Consider the following 11,472-nt stretch of genomic DNA (forward strand, 5'->3'; position numbering starts at 1 on the left):
CTCCAACTGGTGCGGGTCGGGCTGAGGGCCGGGGGTACCGGCCCTCAAAACGTTTTTAATGAGGTCTAATTAGATGCCTTTGAAAGACGATTCGGCCCCGTTTCGACCCTATTACAGGCCCGCAAACAACCGAATACGACTACGACACACATGAGGAGGACCACCCTAAAGGGGGGGTACTGTCACGGGCCAGTGCCCGGTATAAGGTCACGTGCACCACGTGACCATAACAACCTAACACACAGAACACCTACTTAATAATTCTCTCTTTAAGCTTTTTGTACACAGTTCGTGGCCTAGCTCAATTGAACATAAATTCTGCTTCAGCCCTTCACAATAACTATCACTATAAAGTGATAATTGAGACATATGGGGTATATGTAAGGGGTAGGTAGGAGAGAAGAATAAGAGAATAATAAGAGAAGAGAGTAAAAGGGGTAAATTATTCTAAGTGGGGCTAGTATTTGCTGAGAAAAATTGTCTAAGTCTAACAATTCGAACCTTTCATCCGAACTTTTATACTATTTCTAGCTATTTTTTATCAATTGAATAAAGAATATAGATAACAGGGGGTCTAATTCATTAGATTCTACTTTGAAATAGTTCAAAAACGCACTTTTGGGGTAAATTTAGTACTAAAGATGGTATGACCAGAAACATAGTGAGGGTATGCATGTACGAAATATATATCTTCATACCTTAGCAGGGTTATTAACCACTACTCTATAATATACCCTATACCCTTCCCTTATCTATTAAAAATAGCTGTTATACTAATAAAGATATATATTATCTATTCATAAACAGGGATATTTCATAAAAATACAATAGAGAAGATAGATTAGGGTAGGTGGTATGTGTTTTGACGAAAACAGGGGTAAATAACAAAATTAATTTCGGATAAGTCATCAGATTATGCAAGAAAAATCAGGCAGAAACTAGCAAAATCAGGCCCCCACGGGCTTTTTTAGGCCCGTGGGCATGCCCGTCATGGACATGGACAAAGGCCCCCTGTCCATGGTGGACATGGACAAGGGGTCTCTGTCCATGGACAGGCCCGTGATAAAGCCTAGTGGAAAGTGGGGCGGCGAGATCGAAATGATCGGCCGGCACCTTCTAACCCATGGGGGTAATTGTAATGGACACCATTACAATTAGGGTGAGATTCTTTAGTATGGGAGAAAAAAAAGTGGGGCGGGGTCCATTACAATTAATTTTCCCGAGTCCGTTACAATTTTAATGCTTTATCGTACAGATCTCAAATTTTGATATGTTTTTCGTCACCCTCTACTTCATAGTCAAACCAAAATTCAGATCATTCCCAGCAGCAGAAATCGTTATTGCAGGGGTCCAAAATCCGGGGGTTTTTTTTGATGGGGTGCCGACTGCGGGTTAGGGTGATACATCACCGTACGACCACCACCATCAGATACTCAATAGGGTATAGGGGGATCATATGGGTGAGAAAGCTGAAAACTCAGGGGGTCGATTGATTTGATTCAGCCATATATTCAGTTTGTTTTTGGTAAATGCCAATCACCCGTATAGTGTTAAAGTTGAGCGTACGGTGTCGCATGATCGCTCCTAGCGGTTTTCCTTTCCAGCATCCCCGCCCGCCCCGCATCTTATGCCGCGAGTTTTTTTTCTAACCCATGGGGTAATTCCATTCTACTACGATGGATTAGGGTGGACTTCTTTATTGGGGGAAAGTGGTCGGGTACGATGGATATTTTTCAAGTAAGGATGGTTTACATTCTGGCTCGGACGGGGCTCAGTTTTTTTTTTTGCAGCCTAACCCATGGGGGTAATTGTAATGGACACCATTACAATTAGGGTGAGATTCTTTAGTATGGGAGAAAAAAAAGTGGGGCGGGGTCCATTACAATTAATTTTCCCGAGTCCGTTACAATTTTAATGCTTTATCGTACAGATCTCAAATTTTGATATGTTTTTCGTCACCCTCTACTTCATAGTCAAACCAAAATTCAGATCATTTCCAGCAGCAGAAATCGTTATTGCAGGGGTCCAAAATCCGGGAGTTTTTTTTGATGGGGTGCCGACCGCGGGTTAGGGTGATACATCACCGTACGACCACGACCACCCGATACCCAATAGGGTATAGGGGGATCACATGGGTGAGAAAGCTGAAAACTCAGGGGGTCGATTGATTTGATTCAGCCATATATTCAGTTTGTTTTCCAAGGCCAAGTGACCAATTCACCCGTATAGTGTTAAAGTTGAGCGTACAGATTTCGCATAATCGCTCCCAGCGATATATTACCATTTCCAGCATGTCCCAGACCACGCCCCGCAATCCCACAGCCAGCGAGTTATTTTTCACCAATTCCGAGTTTCATGTGGTAATTTGCCGTAACTGTGAGCATGCCGTACGACGAGATAATATTATCACGCATTTAACCAGTACCAACCACCGAGTCCCGCGTACGGTAGCGCAGTATATTGAGAGTTGCGTACAGCAATGGGACCATATTGAGGACCAGCCCGATATTATCCATTGGCCCACCCAGATTGATAGCCCAATACCCGGATTAACCGTATTTGATGACGGTTTATTGTGTTTACGGTGTGAGAGATATATTTGCCGTACGATGCAGTCATTACGAGTCCATTGGCAACGCGCACATGAATGGTCCCCCAGCACCCACCGGGGTCGTCCCAAACCATCCGAGACCAGGCGTATCCAGGAGGATATTAATACCAGTTACCAGAGTGTGACATGCCAACGTGTTTTCAAGCATGGGTCCGGTTCCCAGTTCATCCCCATCCGCCAGCCCGATCCACCGCGGGCCGAACCGGTGCCACCCGTGGATGCCATCCACCAGTTGGTCCAGCGCGTCCGAGCATTCCAGGCCCAGCAGGCCCGCAGCCAGCAGACCGTGATCCAGGCCGGGGAGATCGACGAAGCCACGCCGTGGTTAAACCGTACGGGGTGGGTCCGGTATTTACAGGGCATTTCGTCCGCCCCGTTAGTGCAGTCCATGGAGCGGCCGGACGAGGATGCCGAGGGCCCCGAGGGTGCGGCATGGGCCATTTGGCAGGCCATGGAGCGATTGGCCATGGTCAGCCAGCAGATCACCCGGGCGAGTGGGTTTTTGGTGCGGATTGAGGCCGCCCGCACGCATAAGGCCGATTCCCCGTACGAGCCGTTGTTGGCGTACATGAAAGAAGCGGAGATCAAGGACCATATTGAGCCGTGGCAGCGGATATTGATGTTTTTCACCCGCACCCAGCAGCCGCACGATTGGGAGAGTCCCCCGTACGAGTTCACCCCCGCACAGCAGCGGTCGTGGGAGATCGTATGGCGGCGTGCGCAGGCCGCGGGCCGGTCCAGCCCGGACCCCATGGACCCCGAGCCGTACGAGTTATCGCCGTTGGAGTGCGCGATTATGGATTTTTGCATCAATTTGTTACGCCAGCGGATCCGGCACCACGAGTATGGGTGTGCGTTTATATGCGCATCGGCCGTGTTGGGCCGGAAGTTGTCCGGATGGGATGGGGTGGAGGATTACCCCCCCAAGATATCCAGTTTGATCAAGATCGCCCGTTTTTTGGTATTGCATAAGGCGTTGCGGTTAGACCCCGATTCGTTGGCCATCCGGCGTGGGTTCGCGCAGGGCAGCCAGGAGCCCCATTTCCGTGGTGACGATATCCCCGTCGCGGACGGATATATATTTGACGGGGACGAGGGTTATGCCAGCAGCCCCGTCCGAGAGACGCCCACCCCCCGTCCCATGCCCGGATCCCCCACCACGTCCATTTTGGGACCCCCCACCCAGATCCAGGGTCGTCGGGTGATTCGTACGTTTCCCGAGTGGTTACGATTGATGGTGGATGCGTTTATGGTGCGTGGGACCCACGGGCCGGTCCAGTGGTTATTGGATTTACGCACGTACGGAAAGAAGGTGTTTTTCAACACCCCGTCCGAGGGGCATATCGGATGGAAAGGCGAGGATGAGTTGTTGTATAAGCAGTTGCATTTTACCATGGGTGATTTCCGTGGGATGGTCCACGGGTTGGTCGAGAGCATGCGGAACCAGTTTCACCAGCAGTTGATATTCGCCGAGGGTGCACAGATCCCCAGTATTGATTTACAGGATATATACGACGATCCCACGCAGCGGACGGCGGATTGGAGTTTTATCAAGGATTCCCGTACGCAGTGGCCCGTCCACGGGGCCGAGTGGTTGATCCAGCGGGTGGCCCAGGAGCCCACGTTCCGGCGGCGATTCAGCGAGCCGGACGGCCAGGGGTTCCGGATGCGTGCAATTGACCGGTATTTTGCCGAGGTGGCCCGGTTCCGCGAGTGGTTAAGCGTGGCGATCCATATCACCGCCGGCCAGCCCAGCCGTACGCCCGAGTTGTTGAGTATCCGGTACCGGAACAGCGAGCGAGAGATCCGCAACGTGTTTATCGAAGATGGGATGGTGGTATTTGTCAGCCGATATCACAAAGGGTTCCATATCACCAACGATACCAAGGTGATTCAGCGGTATTTGCCGCAGGAGGTTGGGGAGTTGGTCGTCCGATATATATGGTTGGTGTTGCCGTTTGTGGAGATATTGCAAGCATATCAGTGGCAGCAGCGAGGCACCCCCACCCCCCGCCGACAAGAGTATTTATGGGGCCCCGACGCCGGCAGCGAGAAGGCGTGGACGGGCGTACGATTCCGGAAGGCGTTGGAATCGGCCACGGCCGCGGGGTTGCACGGGCAGGCGGTCCACGTGTCGGCATACCGCGACATCGCCATCGCGATCAGCCGGCGGTATTTACGGGGCAAGAGCCAGTTTGAGAGTAACGTGCAGGAGGGCACGGGCGAGGCGGCCCCCCCGTACGACCCCGACGATGAGGGTGGGATGGACGAGGAGGAGTTGATGGGGCATATTGCGGATTTGCAAGCCACCCATTCGTCCCACGTGGCCGGGATGATGTACGGTCGTACGATCATGGAGCCCACCAACAGCACCACGCACCGGCGGCAGCGGTTCCGGCAGTCCAGCCAGGATTGGCATCAATTTTTAGGGTTTGCATCCGCCGTCCGCGCCGGGGTATGCGGTAAGCGTCCGAATCCGTGGGAGGATGATGCCGAGGAGAGCCGGACGCAGCGGCGGTATCAGTTACAGCAGGCCCATATGTTGCAGTCGTTCCAGCAGATGGTCGGACGGCCCGAGATGGTATTCCGTGGGGTGCAGGAGCCCGCGTTGCGGGCGATCCAGCAGGGGGTCAGCCCGGTCGTGGCGGTGATGCCCACCGGGGGGGGCAAGAGCATATTATTCATGTTACCCGCGTGGGTCGGGGGTGGATTGACGGTGGTGGTCGTCCCGTTGATCGCGTTACGCCAGGATATGGTCCAGCGGTGCGAGCAGTTGGGGATATCATGCGTGCCGTACGACCGCCAGCGGCCCCCGGACGAAGCGTCGATCGTGTTGGTCACCCCCGAGAGCACCCGCAGCCAGGGGTTCCGGACGTTTTTGAACCGGCAGCGGATGTTGCAGCGGTTGGAGCGGATCGTGATCGATGAGTGCCACGTCGTGTTGAACAATCAAGATGATTTCCGGCCCCAGTTGCAGATGATGGGGGAGTTGCGGGCCGCCAAGACGCAGATGGTCATGTTGACGGCCACGTTACCCCCGGCGGCCGAGCCCACGTTATTATACCGGATGGGGTGGCCCCGGGAGCAGGTGGCCATATACCGGGCCCGCACGCACCGGCCCAACGTGGCATACCGGGTATGGTGCCCGGAGGTGGAGGCGGGGTACGATCACCCATCCCAGTGGATCCAGATGGACGGGGTGATCCAGTTTATCCAGGAGCGGGTCCAGCGGGCCCACCCCGGACGGGTGATCGTATATGGGAGTATCGTGGCGCACGTCCGGATGATGGCGGACCAGTTAGGGTGTGACGCATATTTCAGCCAGCAGCACGATCAAGATGGGGTGTTAGCCCGGTTCCGTACGACGGCGGGGGCGGTGATCGTGGCCACCAACGCGTTAGGCATGGGGATCGACATTCCGGACATCCGCAGCGTGATCCATTTGGGGCAGCCCCGTACGATATTGGATTACGCGCAGGAGAGCGGGCGTGCGGGGCGTGACGGGTTGCCGAGTGAGGCGATCATCATTCAGCCGGAGGGGCAGCGGGTGGGATATCAGCAGCGTCCGGCTTGGATGCCCGAGTCCGCGGAGGAGCAGCAGCGGGTGCAGCAGTATATGTTGCCGTTGGACGCGGGGGGTGGATGCCGGCGGGTGATATTAGATGAATATTTAGATGGGCATGTCCGGCCGGGGTGTACGGACGACGAATCGGCATGTGATGGGTGTGATCGGGGGTGGTATCCACGCGAGACGGATATCGGTGACGAGATGGAGAGCAGCACGCCGGACGGGCATACCAGGGTACCCAGAGTGCAGACGTCCGGGGAAGAGAGCCCCAGCGAGAGGTCCCGCGAGAGGTCCCGCGAGAGGTCCAGCGAGAGGTCCCACGAGAGGTCCCGCGAGAGGTCCAGCGAGAGGTCCCGCGAGAGGTCCAGCGAGAGGTCCAGCGAGAGGTCCAGCGAGAGGTCCAGCGAGAGGTCCAGCGAGAGGTCCAGCGAGAGGTCCGGGGGAGAGAGCCCCAGCCCAGGGTCCACAGGAGAGAACGCAGGGCAGGGGTCCCGGGGAGAGGGCCCGTCCATCCCCATGGCCGTCCGACATGAGTTCCGGCGGCAGGACATCCAGCGGGCCCAGTTGTCCAGCCAACGACCCGAGGCCAGGCAGGACCAGATCCAGAGAGATATGTATTTCCAGAGTGAGATCGGACGGTGGTTGATGCGGTGTTGGTCGTGTGCGCAGGAGGGGAGGGATGACGGACATGAGTTGTTTCGGTGTCCGTGGGGGTATAATATCGAGGCCAAGGCGTGGTGGAAGCGGATGCGTGCGTTTGATGGGATCCGTTACCAGGATTACAGCGCGCATTTCCGGTGTGGGATGCCGCAGTCGATATGCCCGCAGGGGGATCCCAGCAAAGCGATATCCCGTACGACGGAGGCGCAGCAGAGATGTGAGCAATACCGGCACACATTGTTACCGATGGTGGCGATGATGTTGTTCAGCCAGAAAACGCATGCGGAGATCCGTACGGCGTGGGATCGACGGTTACAGTATGTCGGGGTGGATAGTACGGATGAGGAGCAGTTAAAGCGGTATTTTGGGGGTATGGCAGAAGAGATTGCATGCCAGCAGTCCCGGTTAGTACAGGAGTTCATTTGGTGTCGAAGGATTTATCAGGGGCATGAAGTCGAGTAGATGGCGGAATCGGAATATATTATCATTCACGGGATCGGCGGATTTCCCGTAGGGTCGTTCAGTAGATATATATAATCAAGGTGGGCATTCAAGAGATAGGGTTTTGTGCACAAAAACGCAACAGAAGATAGGCATTGGAGAGATAGGGTTTCGTGCACAAAAAGCCAACAGAATGTAAAGACGTACGAGAGATAGATTTTTGTGCGCAAAAACGCAACAGAATATCAGATATGAGAGAGACAGGTTTTTGTGCACAAAGACGCAATAGAAGATCAGATATGAGAGACAGGTTTTTGTGCACAAAAACGCAACAGAAGATAGGCATTCGAGAGATAGGTTTTTATGCATAAAAACGCAACAGAATATCAGATATGAGAGACAGGTTTTTGTGCACAAAGACGCAATAGAAGATCAGATATGAGAGACAGGTTTTTGTGCACAAAAACGCAACAGAAGATAGGCATTCGAGAGATAGGTTTTTATGCATAAAAACGCAACAGAATATCAGATATTAGAAAGATAGGTTTTTGTGCACAAAGACGTAACAGAATATCAAGATCATCCCATATAGGTATCGAGAGTGTAGGGTGTTTAGGGGTATAGGGCCCAGTAGTATAGAGGGCCCAAGCGTGGTTAGGGTGATAGTGTGTAGCGTAGTAAGGGTAATAGTATAGGGAGTGGTAAGGGTGGTAGCGTACCAGGCATATCGGGTTAGAGAGTATAGGCGTACATATGGCGAGAGCACCGGCGTAGGTACAGGCGTTAGCACAGGCGTGAGTGTAGATAGCGTAGGCGTAGGCGTACGGGGCATAGGTATATAGATAGGCGTGGATGTAGGCGTGGATGTAGGCGTGGATGTAGGCGTGGATGTAGGCGTGGGTGCAGAGGGCGTAGGTACAGAGAGCGTAGGCGTACGGAGTATAGAGCCCGGTAGTATAGAGAGCCCAAGCGTGGTCAGGGTGATAGCGTGGTCAGGGTGATAGCGTACGGGTGGTGAGGGTAATAGTAGTGAGGGTGGCGAGGGCACAGGCGTAGGCATAGGCGTATAGGTACGGAGATCGTATATATATAGATATAGAGAGCGTATGCGTATAGGTAGAGGCCCGTGGTATAGAGAGTATAAAGAGCAGGCGTAGGCGTAGGAGCAGAGGGCGAAGGTATAGGCGTGAGCGTAGGCGTACGGGGCATAGGCATATGTGTAGGCGTGGACGCAGGGGTGAGTGTAGGCGTAGGTGCACCGGGCGTAGGCGTACAGGGTAAAGGGCATAGAGGCGCAGAGCGCAGAGCCCGGGGTGGCGAGTATATAGGGGATCATCGTTATCAGTATGGTCAGGGTAATGGAGAGAGGTCAGGGTTTTGGTAGTAAGAGATATGATTCAAGTAGAGAAAGCGTGATTTCGGCCGGAATAATTAAAGTATCAATACAATATATAGATCAATCGGGTAGAGGATAGAGATATCGGTCGAAGGAATATCGTGAGGATAATTATATATCGAGGTAGAGAGCGTAGAGCCCAGGGTAGCGAGGATAGAAGGGTGCATCACGAACGATCCGGATTTCGAAAGAAAGATATATCATTGATCGAGAGAATGATGTTCGCCCATACATCAGTGATATTGATAATATATATATTCATAAACCAGAGAGATGGTGGAAATGGAGATTTCAGTAGAAATAAATATAGTCGGGAGAATCCGATATCCCAATCGAGGGAGTACAGGTAGATAGAAATCGACAGCGTAGGGGTATAGAGTATATCGATATTCCGAGTATAAGTGTGGTCCGGGTGATAGCGTATCGGGTGGTCAGGGGAAGAGAGAGAGAGGATGCATTCGGCCGGCATCCAGTTAGGATTGCGAATATATAGATCAATCGGGTAGAGGATGGCGATATAGGACCCAAAATATATTATCCGAGGTAGGGTCATATATTCGGGTATCAAGCATCAAGACGGAGAGAGCATAGGCGCATAGGTATTCATAGGGCGAAGGGATCGAGATTCCGAGTGTAGGGAGATGGAGGGTAGGGGTAGGATAGAGCGTAGGGGTAGTAAGGGTGATCGTGGTAAGGGTGATAGTATGGTTGGGGGGATAATAGCGTAAGTGGGTAGGGTGGTCGGGGTAAGGATGATCGTGGTAAGGGTGGTCGTGGTAAGGGTGGTCGTGGTAAGGGTGATCGTGGTAAGGGTGATCGTGGTAAGGGTGATCGTGGTAAGGGTGATACAGTAGGGGTAGTGGTAAGGGTAATCGTGGTAAGGGTAATCGTGGTAAGGGTAATAGCGGTAGGGGTAATAGTACGGTCCGGGTAATAGTATATGGGTAGTAGGGGTAGTAGTATACCAGGCATATCGGTATAGAGAGGATAGGCGTAGGGACAGAGGGCGTAGGTGCAGAGATGGTAGGTATAGAGAGCGTAGGCGTAGGGACAGAGGGCGTAGGTGCAGAGAGTATAGGTATATAGGTGCGGAGGGCATAGGGATGGGTATAGGCGTAGGTATAGAGAAAATAGACATACAGGTCCGGTGGATACCAGCGTAGGGTAGCGAGTATATCCGGGACCCGGGTAATATATATCGTCAGAGTAGAAGAGAGGTCAGGGTTTCGGTAGAAAGAGATATCATTAGTAGAGAGAGAATGATTTTACAGAAATATAAGGAAGATCGGTAATATATCGATTTATATTGAAGAGCGAGAATAGACATCAAGATTTTCGTCGGAATATATAGAGTAGGGAGAATGCAATATTCGGGTCGAGGGAGTATAGGTATACCGATAATAAAAGCGAAGGGGCATCGAGTATATGGATATCAATCATATCAGTATAGTCAGGGTCACAGGGTATATAGTAGTCAGGGTAAGAGCGTATACGGTAGTAAGAGGAAGAGATTAGTCGGAATCGGGTTAGTATACAGAAGATATATATCAATCGGGTAGAGGCATAGATATATGAGTCCCAAACGATATGGAAGGAGTAAGGGTAAGTATATATTAGGGTATAGAGTAACATGGAGAGTATCGGCGTAGGGGTAGGGAGAGGCGTCCGTATCAGGGTATAGGATATAGATATAGACGTAGATATCAAGGTAAGTACCGGTATAGATAGGGTAATGGCGTATAGGGTAAGATAGGGGAGAGAGAGAGAGAGGAGAAGAGAGAGAGGAGAAGAGAGAGAGGAGAAGAGAGAGAGGAGAAGAGAGAGAGGAGAAGAGAGAGAGGAGAAGAGAGAGAAAAAAAATTAAATAGGAAATTAGAAAATATAGACAATATAGATATGAATCAAAAGGGATTTGATAGAAGTCGCGATTTTGGTAGAAAGATAGATAGTTAGGATATAAATCGGTATAGATTGAGGGTTATTGGTTAGTTTGGCAGATATAAGTAATGTGAAGTATAGAAGTAGCGGCGTATGGGGTTGGATGATAGTAGAGGGGGAGTTCGGACGGGGTTTCCAGGGTTATAGAGATACGATATAGGAAGGTTGAGGTTATATAGGAAGATATCGGGATCGAATAGGATTGAGGAAGGGGCGATATAATAAATATTTCGATAGATGGTATAATAGATAGGTTAAGAGAGGATGAAGATAGAAAAGAGGAGGGTATTGATTAAGAATAATATAAGGTGGTAGAAGATAGACATAGTGGGAAGGATGGGGATATAAGGGAGAAGGAAGGAAAGTATAGTAAGGGTAAGAACGGGGTATATAGTGAGGGTGATAATTGTGTATGTGGTAAGGGTGGTTAGTAAAAGTTGATAGGGTGAGAATTGTGTATGTGGTAAGGGTGGTTAGTAAAAGTGGATAGGGTGAGAGTAGCGTAGGTGGTGAGGGTGAGAATAGGGTAGGTGGTGAGGGTGAGAATAGAGGGTGGTGATAGTGTATGTGGTGAGGGTGATAATGGCGTACGTGGATAGGGTAAGAATAGCGGACGTGGTGAGGGGGAAAATAGGGTGTGTAGTGAGGGTGAGGATAGTAGACGTAGATAGGGGGATCATAGTGTATATGGTACGGGTGATAGGGTGGATAAGGTAAGAATTAGCGTAGGTGGTAAGGGAGAAGGAGCAGAGATATGGATATACGCGCGAGCGAAGCGAGTAGCGTATTTGATGAACGGTTATCGCGGATTAAGGACCCGGGTCAGGGTGGATTTAAGGCACCCGGTTAGGGTGGTTA

The 11,472-nt window shown here is 51.4% G+C and overlaps 4 protein-coding genes across 4 annotated transcripts; 1 reads left to right on the forward strand and 3 right to left on the reverse strand.

The window, feature by feature from the left end:
- Positions 1-2,291: 2,291 nt before the first annotated feature.
- N7520_002049 (uncharacterized protein) lies at positions 2,292-7,301 on the forward strand (the record flags this gene model as incomplete). Its single annotated transcript, XM_057135984.1, has 1 exon — positions 2,292-7,301. One exon carries the CDS (start codon positions 2,292-2,294, stop codon positions 7,299-7,301), a length of 5,010 nt encoding a protein of 1,669 aa, XP_057001920.1.
- A 511-nt stretch (positions 7,302-7,812) lies between these two features.
- N7520_002050 (uncharacterized protein) lies at positions 7,813-8,616 on the reverse strand (the record flags this gene model as incomplete). Its single annotated transcript, XM_057135985.1, has 1 exon — positions 7,813-8,616. One exon carries the CDS (start codon positions 8,614-8,616, stop codon positions 7,813-7,815), a length of 804 nt encoding a protein of 267 aa, XP_057001921.1.
- Positions 8,617-9,247: 631 nt separating this feature from the next.
- N7520_002051 (uncharacterized protein) lies at positions 9,248-9,775 on the reverse strand (the record flags this gene model as incomplete). Its single annotated transcript, XM_057135986.1, has 1 exon — positions 9,248-9,775. One exon carries the CDS (start codon positions 9,773-9,775, stop codon positions 9,248-9,250), a length of 528 nt encoding a protein of 175 aa, XP_057001922.1.
- A 1,312-nt stretch (positions 9,776-11,087) lies between these two features.
- N7520_002052 (uncharacterized protein) lies at positions 11,088-11,294 on the reverse strand (the record flags this gene model as incomplete). The annotated part of the gene is made up of 1 exon (XM_057135987.1): positions 11,088-11,294. One exon carries the CDS (start codon positions 11,292-11,294, stop codon positions 11,088-11,090), a length of 207 nt encoding a protein of 68 aa, XP_057001923.1.
- Between the last annotated feature and the right edge of the window lie 178 nt (positions 11,295-11,472).

The sequence above is a fragment of the Penicillium odoratum genome (assembly GCF_028828045.1).
Source record: "Penicillium odoratum strain IBT 22623 chromosome Unknown utg000001l_segment0_segment0, whole genome shotgun sequence".
NCBI lineage: Eukaryota > Fungi > Ascomycota > Eurotiomycetes > Eurotiales > Aspergillaceae > Penicillium > Penicillium odoratum.